Below are 16971 nucleotides of genomic sequence, written 5' to 3' on the forward strand. Positions count from 1 at the left end.
TTCCCAGAAGTCTCGCAATATTGCACCTCTGGGTTTAGAAACTGTGGTCTGCATCACGTTGCCACAAGATGGCGCCTAAACACAGATTTTCGTCATACCACCAGATGGCCACGATATCACAAGTTATTGATGATAACATTGATGATGTGGATTTTTGATTAAATTTGCAATATTAAAATAATAGTTAACATATTTTACTATTAAGGGTTTGTTTCATATTTGTTCAATATTATTTCTTATTTTATAATAGCTGTAGGCTGTAAACCAAGTAATTAATTGTAAGTACTGGCCATTCATGATGACTTGACATTTCACATTCCCTTGGTGAATCTGGCAGCGGAATGCAAAATAGGGACTGGGCTACAGTAGATTTAGATAAGTAGCCTAAACTCAACTCCATTGACACTACATGACCAAAAGTATGGGGACACCTGCTCATCGAACATCTCATTCCAAAATCATGGGAATGGATATGAAGTTTGTACCCCCATTTGTTGCTACATCAGTCTCCACTCTTCTGGGAAGGCTTTCAGATGTTGGAACATTGCTGTTGGGACTTGCTTCCATTCAGCCACGAGCATTAGTGAGGTTCGACACTGATGTTGGGCAATTAGGCCGGGCTCGCACTCAGCGTTCCATTTCATCCCAATAGTGTTTGATGGGGTTGAGGCCAGTCAAGTTCTTCCACACAGATCTCGACAAACCATTTCTGTATGGACCTCGCTTTGTGCACGGGGGCGTTGTCATGCTGTAACAGGAAAGGGCCTTCCCTAAACTGTTGCCATAAAGTTGGAAGCACAGAATCATCTAGAATGTAATTGTATGCTGTAGCATTAAGATTTCCCTTCAGTGGAAGTAAAGGGCTTAACCCGAACCATGAAAAACAGCCCCGGACCATTATTCCTCATCCACCAAACTTTACAGTTAGCACTATGCTTTGGGGCAGGTAGCGTTCTCCTGGCATCTGCCAAAACCAGATTCGTCAGTAGTAATGCCAGATGTGGAAGTGTGATCACTCCAGAGAACACTGCTCAAGAGTCCATTGGAGGCAAGCTTTACACCACTCCAGTCGACGCTTGGCATTGCGCATGGTTATCTGCGTTATTGTTATTGGGTGCTGCAATCTATAGTTTTTGCAAAAAATAGCATTTTATGTGATGCCTGTCAAATTGCGCCGCGAACTCCAATAGAGTTCGAAGTTTGCCACTTCAAGCATGCACTGCCAGTCTTATGGATCATTTTATAAAGATACATTATTTAACGCTAACTGTGTACGTGTTCTTGTCCTGATTGTTATAGAGTTGTCAGTGGGTGTTGCAATCCATAGTTTTTTATAAAATTGTTTAAAAAAATGGCATTCTATGCATCCCCTGCCAAAACTAAGCTGTTCCTTCTCTGTTAACAATGGCTCCCTTGGTGGAGGTCGCGTAAAATGCTATTTTTATTTTTAAAAACTACTGGTTGCAGCACCCAAAGAAAATAACGCAGTTACACAAGCCAAACAGTTACAAGGTACACATTACAGAATGGGCATTTCTGCAAGTATCGACTGATACTGACTCAATGTAGTCGGAGGTACACTCTGCCGACCCGCAACTCGGCTCCATTGAAAAGTATGCAGTTGAGTTATATACATGACTATACAGACCAAGAAAGAAACAAAAAATGCTGAATAATAATGATGATGCACTTCTCTTCATTCTAGATCAATGTCAAGGTGACATTCCTATTTAATAGCCTATGTAAGCAAAAAATAGACACATCCGTAGATTTTTTTTTGCCACACTGTCACTGGGTGGGCCAGTCAAAGGAATATTAAGCGTCGATGCGTCGTACGTATTTTAGGAGGCGGAAGGCTTGCATTACCTGTATGGACTTCGACAATCCTGTGTGGCGTGGTAGGCTACTGAACGACACCTCACACTCAAACAACTATCTCAAACTTAAACTTGGGTCCATGTTGTCATCGACTAAAAGCCGAAAACAATAAGTATTTCCCCGCCTCAATAGCCAATTGACTTGACTGGCAGCGATGGGTCAGAGTTCTGATACTTTTTGTTAGGAGGGCAACTCGCGGACTACCCCCCCGTGGATCTCGCACGAGCTCAGGTAAGTTGCCCGCTCTGAAACAATTCATATCAGAAATATTTGAGAACTGTTGGTTTTTTGAACGTATTCTTTTTATTTCATACATTTGAACTTCAAAAATAACTCTCATTAATTGTTTTGAAAATATATTATGTGAACTCATAGTCTAAACCTATACTTTTGTAAACGAAAATTGTGTATTCAATTTTGTCTGACAGATGCTTTTCTCACAAGGAATGGCAGGAGCCATAACGAACTGTGAAGTAAATTGTCTCGTGCAATAAGCTGTGTTTTCCTGATTCATTGTGCAGTGTACTGTAATACATGAGTCATAAAGTGTCCGTTTTTTTAATATAGGATAAGTTATAGGCAGGCTACCCAATAAAAGTGTAGGTTACTTTCACAAAGCATGTTGAAATGTTTATGGTTTTGGTCAATATAAGTAAAGTTTTCAGAATGAAATAGTTGCATTCTCAGTCATTAGCTAGGCAATTTGCTTTAAATACACTGACACGAGGGAGACAAAATTACTAAGCCTGTTGTGAAATGGTCATGAACCTCTTGAATTTAAAACACCCAAGATATGATTACCTCAACTGTATCACTTTCCTTAGAGACCTCTCTGTTGATCAGCCATTGTTGTCTTGTCATACTATGCCGAACAAAAATAGAAACACAATATGCAAACATTTCAAAGGTTTGACTGAGTTACAGTTCATATGAGGAAATCAGTCAATTGAAATAAATTCATTAGGCCCTAATCTATGGATTTCACATGACTGGGAATGCAGATATACATCTGTTGTTCACAGATACATTTAAAAAAAGGTAGGGATATGGATCTTGCCTAGTTAAATAAATCAATAAAAATTAAATAAGAAAACCAGTCAGTATATGGTGTGACCACCATTTGCCTCATGCAGTGCGACACATCTCCTTCACATAGAGTTGATCAGTCTATTGATTGTGGCCTGTGGAATGTTGTCCCACTCCTCTTCAATGGCTGAACGAAGTTGCTGGATATTAACGGGAACTGGAACACGCTGTCGTACACGTTGATCCAGAGTATCCCAAACATGCTCAATGGGTGAAATGTTTGGTGTGTATGCAGGCCATGGAAGAACTGGGACATTTTCAGCTTCTAGGAATTGTGTACTGCACATTTTAGAGTGGCCTTTTATTGTCCCGAGCACACGGTGCACCTGTGTGCACACAGGTTTAATCAGCTTCTTGATATGCCTCACCTGTCAGGTGGATGGATTGTCTTGGCAAAGGAGAAATGCCCACTAACAGAGATGTAAACAAATTTGTGCACAAAATTTGAGAGAAATAAGCCTTTATTGCATAAGGAACATTTCTGGGATCTTTTGTTTCAGCTCATGAAACATGGGACCAACACTTTACATGTTGCGTTTATGTTTTTGTTCAGTGTACTTTGGCCACTTTGGACTACAGTTCCGGCTACAGGCCGGCCCCTCGTTTTCCCATGCAAGGCTCATAGATACTGTAGGAGACACCTCAGGAGAAACATATTCTATTCCCTCCCCAACCCCTTTTGAAAACACAAAATAAATCTTTCTTCCTAAATTATAGGTTATTATCAGGTAGAGACATGTTGCTTATAATCCAGTCTTTGTGTCAGATGAGTTTTCTAAGTAAGTTGGCATTTAGTGTCATGAATCTTACCCTGGAGGTTAGTCACGGGACCTTGGCTTGCTGTATAAAGCAGGCAGACAGGCATTCGAGGCATTCAGTTACTGTCCGATTGAACATTAGAATGGGCAAAACGAGTGACCTAAGCAACTTTGAGTGTGGTATGATCGTTGGTGCCAGGCGCACCGGATCCAGTATCTCAGAAACGTCCGCCATCCTGGGGTTTTCACGCATGACACTGTCTAGAGTTTACAGAAAATGGTGCAACAAATAAAATGGCCCCATCCTGCCTGGTATCAACGGTACAGGCTGGTGGCGGTGGTGTACTGGTGTGGGGAATTTCTTCCTGACAAATGTTAGGTCCCTTGATAGCAATTGAGCAACAATTGAACGCCATGCACCGAAAAAGTCAGGCCGTTTGGAGGCAAAGCGGGGCCCGACCCAATACTCGATGGGTGTACCTAATAAATTGATCAAATTTTCACTGAGCAACTATCTTCATTTACTCCCGTTACGGCCGGTATGCAATTCCAAAAAAGGTTGCTTGTAAATGTTTACTTAGAAGAAGATAGTCGCTCAGCGAAACTCTTTGGTGAGTAACAAACATACTTTGACATTATAACTCTTGCAGAGTTGGTGAATGAGAGTTTGAATCGGAGCTTCCTGGGTGCTAGAGAGGTCTCTAACGCACAGATACTGGGGCACCCTGTAGGCAGCTCTGCAGAGTGGTCACTATCTGGCACAGCCACAAAGACATAAAATCAGATTTTAACCCTAACCTTGACCACACTGCTAACCCTACTCCCTAACCCTAACTTAAAATACAGACCAAAAAGCTCATTTTTGCAATATAGTCAATTTTGACTTTACAGCTTGCCCATATAGCAGAAATCGTTCGATTCTGCCTCCAGGACAAAATTCATGACAGTAAACGTCAACCTGCATCTTCTAATGTGGGGCAGGCTTACTATAACCTTAAACATGGATATTTTGTAATATAGTGACTATAACTAAAGCCATACATTATGTTGCTTATGATATGCTTATTTTTGGTTTAATCCTCAACTGGTCACTTCGTCATTATTTCTGCATTCTCTTCTTCCACATTTTGCTACAGTGATCAGGATGATACCAGTAACTGAGTTCCGGAACTTTGCCTCATCACAGAACCCCGAGTTCCGGGTTCTAAAGCCATGGTGGGATGTGTTCTCGGAATACCTATGTATCGCCATGCTCATGATCGGAGTGTTCGGATGCACCTTACAGGTAAGACTAAACTCAAACAAACTAATCACCAATGAAGGTATACATTTTCATTGAACGAAGAGTAGATTTAAGTCAAAACTGGAACATTCACTGTCTTCTTGGTAAGCAACTCCAGTGTAGAGTTGGCCTTGTGTTTTAGGTTATTGTCCTGCTGAAAGGTGAATACATCTCCCAGTGCCTGGTGGAAAGCAGACTGAACCAGGTTTTCCTCTAGGAATTTGCCTGTTCTTAGCTCCATTACATTTATTTTTATCCTGATAAACTCCCCAGTCCTTAACAATTACAAGTTTACCCATAACATGATGCAGCCACCACTATGCTTGAAAATATGGAGAGTGGTACTCAGTAATGTGTTGTATTGAATTTGTCCCAAACATAACAATTTGTATTCAGGACAAAAAGTGTATTGCTTTTCCATTTTATTTGCAGTTTTACTTTAGTGCCTTGTTGCAAAACAGATGCATGTTTTGGAATATTTATATTCTGCACAGGCTTCCTTCTTGTCACTCTGTCATTTAGGTTAGTATTGTGGAGTAACTACAATGTTGTTGATCCATCCTCAGTTTTCTACCACAGCCATTAAACTCTAACTGTTTTAAAGTCACCATTGGCCTCATGGTTTCCTTCTTCTCCGGCAACTGAGTTAGGAAGGAGGCCTGTATCTTTGTAGTGACTAGGTGTATTGATACACCATCCAAAGTGTAATTAATAACATCACCATGCTCAAAGAGATATTCAATGTTTGTTTTTTATTTTATTTTTACCCATCTACCAATAGGTGCCCTTCTTTGTGAGGCATTGGAAAACCTCCCTGGTCTTTATGGTTGAATCTGTGTTTGAAATTCACTGCACGACTGAGGGACCTTAGAGATAATTGGATGTGTGGGGCACAGAGATGAGGTAGTCATTCCAAAATCATGTTAAACACTATTATTGCACACAGAGTGAGTCCATGTGAGTTATGTGACTTGTTAAGCAGATTTGTACTCCTGAATTTATTTAGGCTTGCCATAACAAAGGGTTTGAATGCTTATTGACTCAAGACATTTCAGATTTTCATTTTTACTTCATTTGTAAGAAAAATAAAACAATTCCACTTTGACATGGAGTATTGTGTGTAGGCTAGTGACCAAACAATCTCAATTTAATCCATTTTAAATTCAGGCTGACCCACCTGAGAAAGTCAAGCATTCGTAAGGCACCGTTCTAATCGGGGGGTATTTTTCTTAGAATATTTGTCGTTTTTTTGTTGTGATTTATCAGTGGGTGCTGTAGCACCCTCAGCACCTTTACTTCTTAAGGCTATGGAGGCCGATGACATCAGTCAGGGTAATTATTGAAGTTTGCAGTTTTGTCTAAAAAAAATACTATTTTGTTCAAAACATTTTTTTTTTTTTACCTTTAAGTGTGTGTATATTACTGTATTTATTCTTCGGATATTGTTTTTCAACAGGAAAAAATCAAAAGATAGCTGGAGTGCGTCTTTAAAGCACATAGCAGATTAGCCCCCGGGGCATTATTGCAACAGCTGAATGTAAGCACCTAATGGAACTGTTGGATCTTGACAGATGTTGTCGGTGTGTAGCCTGTAGCGATAAGAATAGGAGTGCCTACAGTATATGAAATAAAAATACTTGGCATTACTTACTTTATGTAAATGAAATATACTTTTACCTGAATAAGTTTACCTGTTATTAGTGATATGTGAGGACAACTTAAAAAGTAAATTAATGTACAATCCCATATAGAAAGCATTTGGCCCTGGATAATGAAAACATTTTAGATTTGATTAGTGTGTCCTGTTTAAATCTCCTCCTGCCACGTAACAAAGCATTCTTATCAGTGGTGGTGACCTCCAAGTGGGAAGGGAAAAGAGAGACACATTAACTAGTGTTTTCCCTATATGTATTTAGCACTGCCGCTGCTAAATCGACCAATGTTTCCCCTGGAATCAGGTCACTAACTCCGTATTTAGTATGTCATCTTCTCATCACACGATCCTAATCATTGGTTGATATCACACCTGGGTTCAAACGGTATTTGAAAGAAAACAAATACTATTTGAACCCATGTCTGTTAGATATCAGCTGGAACAGGAAAGAAATAGATCCCAAAAATCTAAGCCTTATGTTATGTAGGTGGCTACTCTGCATGTTGTTCCATTGCCTAATCTTTCCAATAGCACTCACTCTTCTTCTCTTTCTCTTTTTCCCTCCCTCTCTCCATCATAGCTCACCCAGGAGAAGATCTCCTGCCTTCCCAGCCATTTCTCCAGCTCAACTCCAGAGGCCATCGATTGCAGCCACATCCGCAGCCACGGCGAGAACGAGACATGGGAGCACCATACCTTAGTCAAGCCCGTCAGGTAGGTAGCCTAGAGGTAGAGGTTAGAATCCTAGCTCCTAAGGTGGGAAATCTGGTGGCCAGATAAAGCAAAAAGACACATGTCTATTTGGATAGTTTGGATCTGTTGATAAGCAACTTCTTGCTAAGGTTAGGGTTAGGTTTAGAATAAGGTTTACGTTTAGAGTATAGTTTTTGGGTTAGAGCGAGGTCAGTAGATAGTTAGTTGAAATGTTACTGATAGTCTGTACAGCATCTACAGAGGGACTATCCAAATTCTTCTTTTACAGCCCTATCATCCGGGAGGTGTACGGACGCAAGAACAACCTTGACATCCACCAGTACATCTTCGTCAACCATTACTGCTACGAACGAGCCGTGCACTGGTACGGCAAGTACTTCCCCTACCTGGTGGTAATCCACACATTGATCTTCATGGTGGCCAGCAGCTTCTGGTTCAAGTTCCCTGGGACGTCATCCAAGATCGAGATCTTTGTCACCATCCTGGGGAAGTGTTTCGACTCGCCATGGACCACCCGGGCGCTGAGTGAGGTGTCTGAGGAGCGTGGCGAGGAAAAGATGGTGATATGGAGGAAGAACACCATTTCGAAGTCGATGGCATCGGCGTTCGCTGCCTCGCCGGACAGTGAGCCAGGGGCGGAGGAGGAGATGGTGGGACTTCTCCGGCAGTCGTCCATCAAGTCAAATCCAGAGAAGAAGAACCCGGAACTACAGCCAGCGGATTCACTCTTGGACAGGAAGGAAGGGGAGCAGGCTAAAGCTCTGTTCGAGAAGGTGAAGAAGTTCAGAACGCATGTGGAGGAGGCGGATCTGCTCTATCTGATGTACGTTCTCCAGACCTCCCTCAAGGTCTTCAAGTTCGTCCTCATCACCTGTTACAGCGCTGCATTGGTCCCCAACATTGAGATTGTAGTTCGTTGCTCAGTTCCTCCGGAGCTGACCGGCTTCGAAATCTACTGCTGCAACCACACCAAAGCCCACCTCTTCTCCAAGCTGTGCTACTGTTACATCTGCTTTGTGGGAGTCTACGGACTTCTGTGCATCTACACCCTCTATTGGCTCTTCCATCGACCTCTTAAAGAGTACTCCTTTGAGCATGTTAGGCTGGAGACGGGTATCAACGACATCCCAGACGTCAAGAACGACTTTGCGTTCCTCCTCCATCTCAGCGACCAGTATGATGCGCTCTACTCCAAACGCTTCGCCGTCTTCCTCTCCGAGGTCAGCGAGAGCCGTCTTCGCCAGGTCAACCTCAACCACGAGTGGCCAGGCAAGAAGCTGCGGGGACGCCTCTCCCGGAACGCCGACAACCGTCAGGAACTCCATCTCTTCATGCTCCCGGGTCTCCCTGACACCGTCTTCGATGTCCCTGAAGTGGAATCTCTCAAACTGGAGCTGCTAAACAACGTGACTATTTCCTCCAGTGTAATCCAGCTAGGTTCTCTCCAGGAGCTGTCCCTCATCCACTGCCCTGCCAAGCTCCAGCTGGCTGCCCTGACCCACCTCAGAGAGAACCTCAAGGTCCTCCGGCTAGCCTTTGAAGGACTGGAGCAGGTACCAATGTGGATGTACACACTTCAGAGTCTCGAAGAGCTCCACCTGAGTGGCACTTTGACCCACGAACTCTCCCGCAGTGCAACCTTAGACTCCCTGAGAGAACTCAAAGCTCTAAGAGTCCTGACGCTTCGCAGCCGCCTAACCAAGATCCCTCCGAGTGTTGGGGATGTGGCAGTCAACCTCCAGCGTCTCTGCATCTATAATGAGGGCCTCAAACTACAAGCCTTCAGCAGCCTAAAGAAGTTGACCAACCTGGCCTCTCTGGAGCTGATAGGATGTGAGCTGGAGCGCATCCCCAGCGCGGTCTTCAGCCTGTCAAGCCTGCAGGAACTGGACCTGAAGGAAAACAAGCTGACGACAGTAGAGGAGATCTTGAGTCTACAACATTGCCGGCGCCTGGTAACTCTTCGTCTCTGGCACAACGGCATCACCTACATCCCTGAGCACATTGCTAAGCTGAAGTCCTTAGAGACGCTGAACGTCAGTTGGAACAAGCTCCGGAAACTTCCGTCACGTCTCTTCTACTGCACCAAGCTCCGGCACTTGAACCTGTCCCACAACCAGCTCACGTCGCTACCAGCCGAGGTAGGGATACTCCAGAGTCTCCAGTTCTTCTCAGCAGCCTTTAACTCCCTGGAACAGCTGCCGGAGGAGCTGTTCTCCTGCAAGAGGCTCAAGACTCTGGCGTTGGGAAACAACTGCCTGCTCTCGCTTAGCCCCAGGGTGGCTAACTTGGCCCAGCTAGTGCGCCTGGAGCTCAAGGGGAACAGACTAGACTCTCTACCGCCGGAGATAGGGGACTGTCCCCTTTTGAAGACCAGTAATCTTGTGGTAGAGGACAACCTGCTGGATCTACTGCCGTCGGATGTACGGAGCAGGATGAAAGACAGTTGAGAGACAGTTACTTTGCTTACTTTAAAGGGCTTTTTACTCCTCCTGGTGCATAGGCCGCTGACAACAATTGAGAGATAGGCTAAAGGGTCAGGTTTGGTTGCACTTGATTGGTCAGAGATGTCAGCTCTGTGGGAAAGGATTGGACCTCTGGTTGGGTTTGCAGTTTTGAGGACATGAGGGATTCGCTTTTTTAAAGGCAAATAAGAGCCCAAAAGTACGAGAGGACATGTAAGGACGGAACTATGGACATACCGTAGCATATAAGGTTCAAGAAAGGACCTTTTGGAGGGACATACAGTATAGCAATAGAATAATTAGCAAATATAATATATTTTGGTCAAATCCTCTTCAAATCATGTTCACCTACTTATTGCCATGACTGTACTTTTAAACATGTTTTTTAATACAAAGATGTCTATCAAATTGTCCTTGATGAAATGTCATCCTTAAAGCGTATGTCATATGATGATTCTCTTTGTTCATTTAACTTGCTGGTGGCTTGGACATCGTTGCTCATGAAGGCTGTCTTGCAGGCTTGTTAAGGGCACTATTCAATCTGTATCACTGAAGTGTATTGCACACTAGAAATACTGTAAAGGTTATTCCCGATTGAGCTGACCAATGCAAAGTTTACCGTGAATGCAGCCTCCACTAACTCTGAATTTCCATGATATGGATTGATTAGAGCCTTAGGTTTACAGAGATAAACTGGCAAAGTGAGTTACTGTTTTATGCCATAGAAAGGATGGAGGGTGATATGAACACACATGATACAAGGTAGTGGGAGGGAAACATCTAAGTATCAGTTTCTCTCTTCTCAAAGATTATACCTCTCTTGTTCAATTTATTTACCTGCTAGATTAGTGGTGTACGGCTAGAGGAATCATATATTTCTGAGATCTCTAAAGAGAGAACTTCAGTTGCATCCAGCCAGAGGGGAAAATGGATGGGGATCCTGTATCCTGTTCAACTGGTTGTTTCATACAGCACAAAGGGTTCTTGTACCACTGTCATGGAGATGTGACAAACGCAGAGTGAAATCTTTTCAATGCCGGTGCCTTGGGAGTTTGACCTTTTCCCACATTAACTGAGTGACTTGGAGAGTAACTCATTGAATGAATGTTTTTCATTGTGTTTTATGCATATCAGTTGAAACTAGATGGAGGCCAATTCAACTAGCGAATCATATACAGTAATACTGTAAGCTTCATTATGATACACTGCAGTGCATTCACAAAGTGAAACGTGTTATTTGACAATGTAGTACACCACAACAACACAATGATGACACTGGTAGGCAATGCACAAATGTATTTCACAACGTTTTTACAATCCACCTGTAATGAGTGAATGACGTGGACCCAAGTGAAGCTTCCTTATTCCTTTGTTGTTGTCATCCCTTTTTTGACTACATTTTCAGCTTGTGAGTCACACAACCAACGTTAAGAAATAAACGAAGGCTGAATCTAAGGTCAGCGCTATAAAGGGTTGTACACAGTACTATACTGTAGTAATACTGTAGCAGTATGAGGAGTCAGCTGACAGTACTATACTGTAGTAATACTGTAGCAGTATGAGGAGTCATCTGACAGTTCTATACTGTAGTAATACTGTAGCAGTATGAGGAGTCAGCTGACAGTACTATACTGTAGTAATACTGTAGCAGTATGAGGAGTCAGCTGACAGTACTATACTGGAGTAATACTGTATCAGTATGAGGAGTCAGCTGACAGTACTATACTGTAGTAATACTGTATCAGTATGAGGAGTCAGCTGACAGTACTATACTGTAGTAATACTGTAGCAGTATGAGGAGTCAGCTGACAGTACTATACTGTAGTAATACTGTATCAGTATGAGGAGTCAGCTGACAGTACTATACTGTAGTAATACTGTATCAGTATGAGGAGTCAGCTGACAGTACTATACTGTAGTAATACTGTAGCAGTATGAGGAGTCAGCTGACAGTACTATACTGTAGTAATACTGTATCAGTATGAGGAGTCAGCTGACAGTACTATACTGTAGTAATACTGTATCAGTATGAGGAGTCAGCTGACAGTACTATACTGTAGTAATACTGTATCAGTATGAGGAGTCAGCTGACAGTACTATACTGTAGTAATACTGTAGCAGTATGAGGAGTCAGCTGACAGTACTATACTGTAGTAATACTGTAGCAGTATGAGGAGTCAGCTGACAGTACTATACTGTAGTAATACTGTATCAGTATGAGGAGTCAGCTGACAGTACTATACTGTAGTAATACTGTAGCAGTATGAGGAGTCAGCTGACAGTACTATACTGTAGTAATACTGTATCAGTATGAGGAGTCAGCTGACAGTACTATACTGTAGTAATACTGTAGCAGTATGAGGAGTCAGCTGACAGTACTATACTGTAGTAATACTGTATCAGTATGAGGAGTCAGCTGACAGTACTATACTGTAGTAATACTGTAGCAGTATGAGGAGTCAGCTGACAGTACTATACTGTAGTAATACTGTAGCAGTATGAGGAGTCAGCTGACAGTACTATACTGTAGTACTACTGTAGCAGTATGAGGAGTCAGCTGACAGTACTATACTGTAGTAATACTGTAGCAGTATGAGGAGTCAGCTGACAGTACCATACTGTAGTAATACTGTATCAGTATGAGGAGTCAGCTGACAGTACTATACTGTAGTAATACTGTATCAGTATGAGGAGTCAGCTGACAGTACTATACTGTAGTAATACTGTATCAGTATGAGGAGTCAGCTGACAGTACTATACTGGAGTAATACTGTATCAGTATGAGGAGTCAGCTGACAGTACTATACTGTAGTAATACTGTATCAGTATGAGGAGTCAGCTGACAGTACTATACTGTAGTAATACTGTATCAGTATGAGGAGTCAGCTGACAGTACTATACTGTAGTAATACTGTATCCGTATGAGGAGTCAGCTGACAGTACTATACTGCAGTAATACTGTATCAGTATGAGGAGTCAGCTGACAGTACTATACTGTAGTAATACTGTATCAGTATGAGTCAGCTGACAGTACAATACTGTAGTAATACTGTAGCAGTATGAGGAGTCAGCTGACAGTACCATACTGTAGTAATACTGTAGCAGTATGAGGAGTCAGCTGACAGTACTATACTGTAGTAATACTGTATCAGTATGAGGAGTCAGCTGACAGTACTATACTGTAGTAATACTGTATCAGTATGAGGAGTCAGCTGACAGTACTATACTGCAGTAATACTGTATCAGTATGAGGAGTCAGCTGACAGTACTATACTGTAGTAATACTGTAGCAGTATGAGGATTCAGCTGACAGTACTATACTGTAGACACTGTACAGTATACTGTAGTATATACTGTATACAGTATAGAAGGCAGATGTAGTCAGCTGACAGTACTATACTGTAGTAATACTGTATCAGTATGAGGAGTCAGCTGACAGTACTATACTGTAGTAATACTGTATCAGTATGAGGAGTCAGCTGACAGTACTATACTGTAGTAATACTGTATCAGTATGAGGTCAGCTGACAGTACTATACTGTAGTAATACTGTAGCAGTATGAGGAGTCAGCTGACAGTACTATACTGTAGTAATACTGTAGCAGTATGAGGAGTCAGCTGACAGTACTATACTGTAGTAATACTGTATCAGTATGAGGAGTCAGCTGACAGTACTATACTGTAGTAATACTGTATCAGTATGAGGAGTCAGCTGACAGTACTATACTGTAGTAATACTGTATCAGTATGAGGAGTCAGCTGACAGTACTATACTGTAGTAATACTGTATCAGTATGAGGAGTCAGCTGACAGTACTATACTGTAGTAATACTGTATCAGTATGAGGACTCAGCTCTTTCAACAGGTTGCATACCTTACTAAAGTATTATACTATAGTGATAGTACTAGAAGGCAGGGATGTAGTCAAGTCACTAAACCTTGACTGCAAGTTCTTTATACTTGAGTCACGAGTCCCTTGGTATTGCTAAAAGCTGCGGTTCAAAAAATGTTTAAATGTCAAATCTGTTAATATGTTTCACATTGTAAGGATAACTAGATAACACAGCTCTCTAACATTTGCTGTTGTAGCTAGTACAGTATGTTCAATTATGCAGCAAGATACTTTTTCTGACAGTCACTACTGGTCGAGTCCAAGTCCAATTCCCCACTGGTTGAGTCCAAGTCGAGTCACAGTCCTAGACTGGAGTACTACAACACTGCTAGGAGGTATCAGGGGGCAGTTTAGAACACACAGACATGTACAAAAGGCATCAGGCCATTGATCTGATTATTTACAGATGCAAGTTACTGCACAATGCCACAATGGACTGGGTCAGACAGAGCCATGTTAACACACAAACACCAAAGCGTTCCTATTGTCAGTGTGTTGTGTTTCTCCTCCTGTAGAAGGAGCCCAGTCTTGCCCTGCCTTTTGTCTCCATAACAAGCGTTCATATCAGCCAAGCCAGGAACATACATACCTCAGTAATACCTAATCACACAGGCCAGCCCACACACTCACAATCACAGACAAGGCCAATGGGGGAAAACTGCACTTCCCTGTTCATGCTGGAGCTACAGTAGGGGAGTAGGCTAGGTTGGAAGATGGGGGAGTGGATAGAGAGAGAGAGCAGCCAGTGGAAATTTCCAAAGGTGTGCAGACAGCACTGTTTGTCACACCAGTGTGTCCTTGGTATGCACATGCACACACACACGCGTCCCACTCTACTCTGCCAATCATTTCCTTTCCCTTTCAGGCAGTAGTGTCAGTTAAAGGTTGATCTGGAGTTTGGAAATGACGTCCAGGATTAGTCAGACACAACCCAGTTTAATAACCCCCGAGACAGAGCCATAGACAAGCCCTAACGGAGCCCTAACCTCTGGCCCAGACACTCCGGTAGAGCTGATAGAATTCGATAGGTGCACAAAGTATGGTAATTGCGTCTTCTGGCCTTTTGATAGGCTGGGTGGAGTTCTTACTGTATTGTTTACACCTAACAAATCACTATCAGATCTACACAGGAGGGGCTAGGGATTGTTCCTGGAAGGAGTAATAGGATGGGTGTTGACTCTAAACTGTGCTGCTTAGCAAGTAGAGCACGAGCAGAAGTCTCAATGCGTATCATGTTATGTTTGTTTCGGTGTGTACCAGCCAACAGGTCTGGTCATCCTAATGCAATATTTACACAAATAGGAGTTGATCTCATCTCCTCTAAGATACTTCCTCTATTTGCCTCCCAGCAATATAATTTAATTCCAGCAAACTTGAGAAATGTTTACCAATTGTGTGATTTAAGTTACTCAGCGTGTTGTATATCTGGGATAGCCTGGTTCCAGATCTGATTGTGCTGTGTTGTTAATGCCTATTGTCATTGGCGTGATAATGACCATAGGCGTTGGCAAGACGGCACAAACAGATCTGGGACCAGGCTATATCTGGGAGGCAATACTGTGTCAATGTTTCCTATCCTAACAGATGTGATAAGCTCATAATGACTCATTATATTACTTCATCATGCATGCTAAATATACAGAAATTGAACCGGTATGATGGAAAGGTCTAGCATGGGTACCAGTCTGTTTAACGTTCCACTCCTTGTTCTCTGTGTCATATGGCAAAGATGGTTTAGCATGACAAGGAGTTGCAAGGAGTGGAATGATAGCTTAACCTACTGGTAGACAGACTAGGAAAGGTCATTGTTATCATAACATTATCATTATGTCACCATACTGCTTAAGCACTATTTCAACCCAAAATACAGGTTAGCCATAGGCACAGGTCTAGGATGAGATTATTTCCCCCCATTCTCAAGAGAACAAGTGATAAGGATGTTTTGTTAGGTGAATTTTGGCTTGTGGCACACACTGTAGGAAAACAACACATCCATTGTGCCAGGCAGTGCCCTTCTATGTGCCCTTCTATGCCTGGGCTTGGGTAAACTGCCTGGACAGCTCTTAACCAAACAGGGCCTTCATTCATCCCTGTGTGCATGCGCCCGTGAGTATATGTCCAGGTATCTGCTGTTACCTTTGTGTTTTCTCTGTGTAGTACATTCCATCGTGGAGTCATTAGAAATGTCCTTGTTGACTCACCTTGGAGTTAACACTCATGAGTGCAAAACAGAATACAATGGACAATGTTACTTTAGGTAAAGTACTCGATCTAGAAGTGTACTCTATCTCTGTAACAGCCTCCTTAGCCCAGAGTTAAGAGAATGCAGTGTCAAAAGGCCTCATGTAAGATGTTTTTTTTAGAAATGCCAATACAATAGATGAATAACACAACTGACTGGGTTTACTATAGAAAGGCATGACAGTCATGAAGAGAAGACTCTTAAGCCTTAAAACATTTTCTGTCTATAATCATATGAATTTGTGAAGATTCTTGAAATTGCACAAAACCACCACGTTATCTCAAAAGTGTTATGGGGACACCTCCACCTAGTCAGGTTTGCCCGTAGAGATACAGAAGACTCATGGATATAACCCGTTTCAGCATGAACTTTGCCATTGAGGGCTCCCACCATTTTAAAGAAGTCAACTGGGTGGGGATTCCCATGGGCTGTAGCTTCAATAGCACTGCCACAGGTAGCCTAGTGGTTAGAGTGTTGGGCCAGTAACTGGAAGATTGCTGGATCGAATCCGCAAGCTGACAAGGTAAAAATCTGTCATTCTGCCCCTGAGCAAGGCAGTTAACCCACTGTTCCCCGGGCACCTTGGATGTCGATTACAGCAGCCCCCCACACCTCTCTGATTCAGAGGGGTTGGGTTAAATGCGGAAGACACATTTTAGTTTAATACATTCAGTTGGACAACTGACTAGGTACTCCCCTTTCCCTATCACAGACGCTATAATGACACAGATCTAAAGATAAGTCCATCTCTATGGGTTTGCCTCCCTTCTTGGCTCAACTCTAGTTGGATAGTGACCTCCTGTGGCCACAATAGAGAACTGCACTTGTCCTCAAATTCTTGAATATGGACTTCATGCTTGTAATAATATAGAAGATTCTTTTGATCAAGATTCTGAATTTTAATAGTCAGACATAATTCTAATTGTATAACCTGTTGTTGCTATTTTACCAACAGTAACTCTTTAGCTAAGTCCCATAGAATAGAAACAAAAAAGGTCAA

At 42.5% G+C, this 16971-nt stretch overlaps 1 protein-coding gene across 2 annotated transcripts; it reads left to right on the forward strand.

Annotated features, from left to right (window-relative positions):
* The first annotated feature begins 1757 nt into the window (after positions 1–1757).
* On the forward strand, positions 1758–10288 carry LOC139402024 (volume-regulated anion channel subunit LRRC8C-like). Of its 2 annotated transcripts, XM_071146070.1 has the most exons (4): positions 1758–2109; positions 4859–5007; positions 7239–7372; positions 7641–10288. In XM_071146070.1, the coding sequence occupies exons 2-4, from the start codon at positions 4867–4869 to the stop codon at positions 9820–9822; spliced, it is 2457 nt and encodes an 818-aa protein (XP_071002171.1). In that variant the 5' UTR covers positions 1758–2109; positions 4859–4866; the 3' UTR covers positions 9823–10288. The 2 variants fall into 2 exon arrangements, with proteins under 2 accessions (XP_071002171.1, XP_071002172.1); XM_071146071.1 differs by lacking the exons at positions 1758–2109; positions 4859–5007 and adding an exon at positions 6461–6541.
* The last annotated feature ends 6683 nt before the right edge of the window (positions 10289–16971 follow it).

Source organism: Oncorhynchus clarkii, unplaced genomic scaffold (assembly GCF_045791955.1).
Source record: "Oncorhynchus clarkii lewisi isolate Uvic-CL-2024 unplaced genomic scaffold, UVic_Ocla_1.0 unplaced_contig_4452_pilon_pilon, whole genome shotgun sequence".
NCBI lineage: Eukaryota > Metazoa > Chordata > Actinopteri > Salmoniformes > Salmonidae > Oncorhynchus > Oncorhynchus clarkii.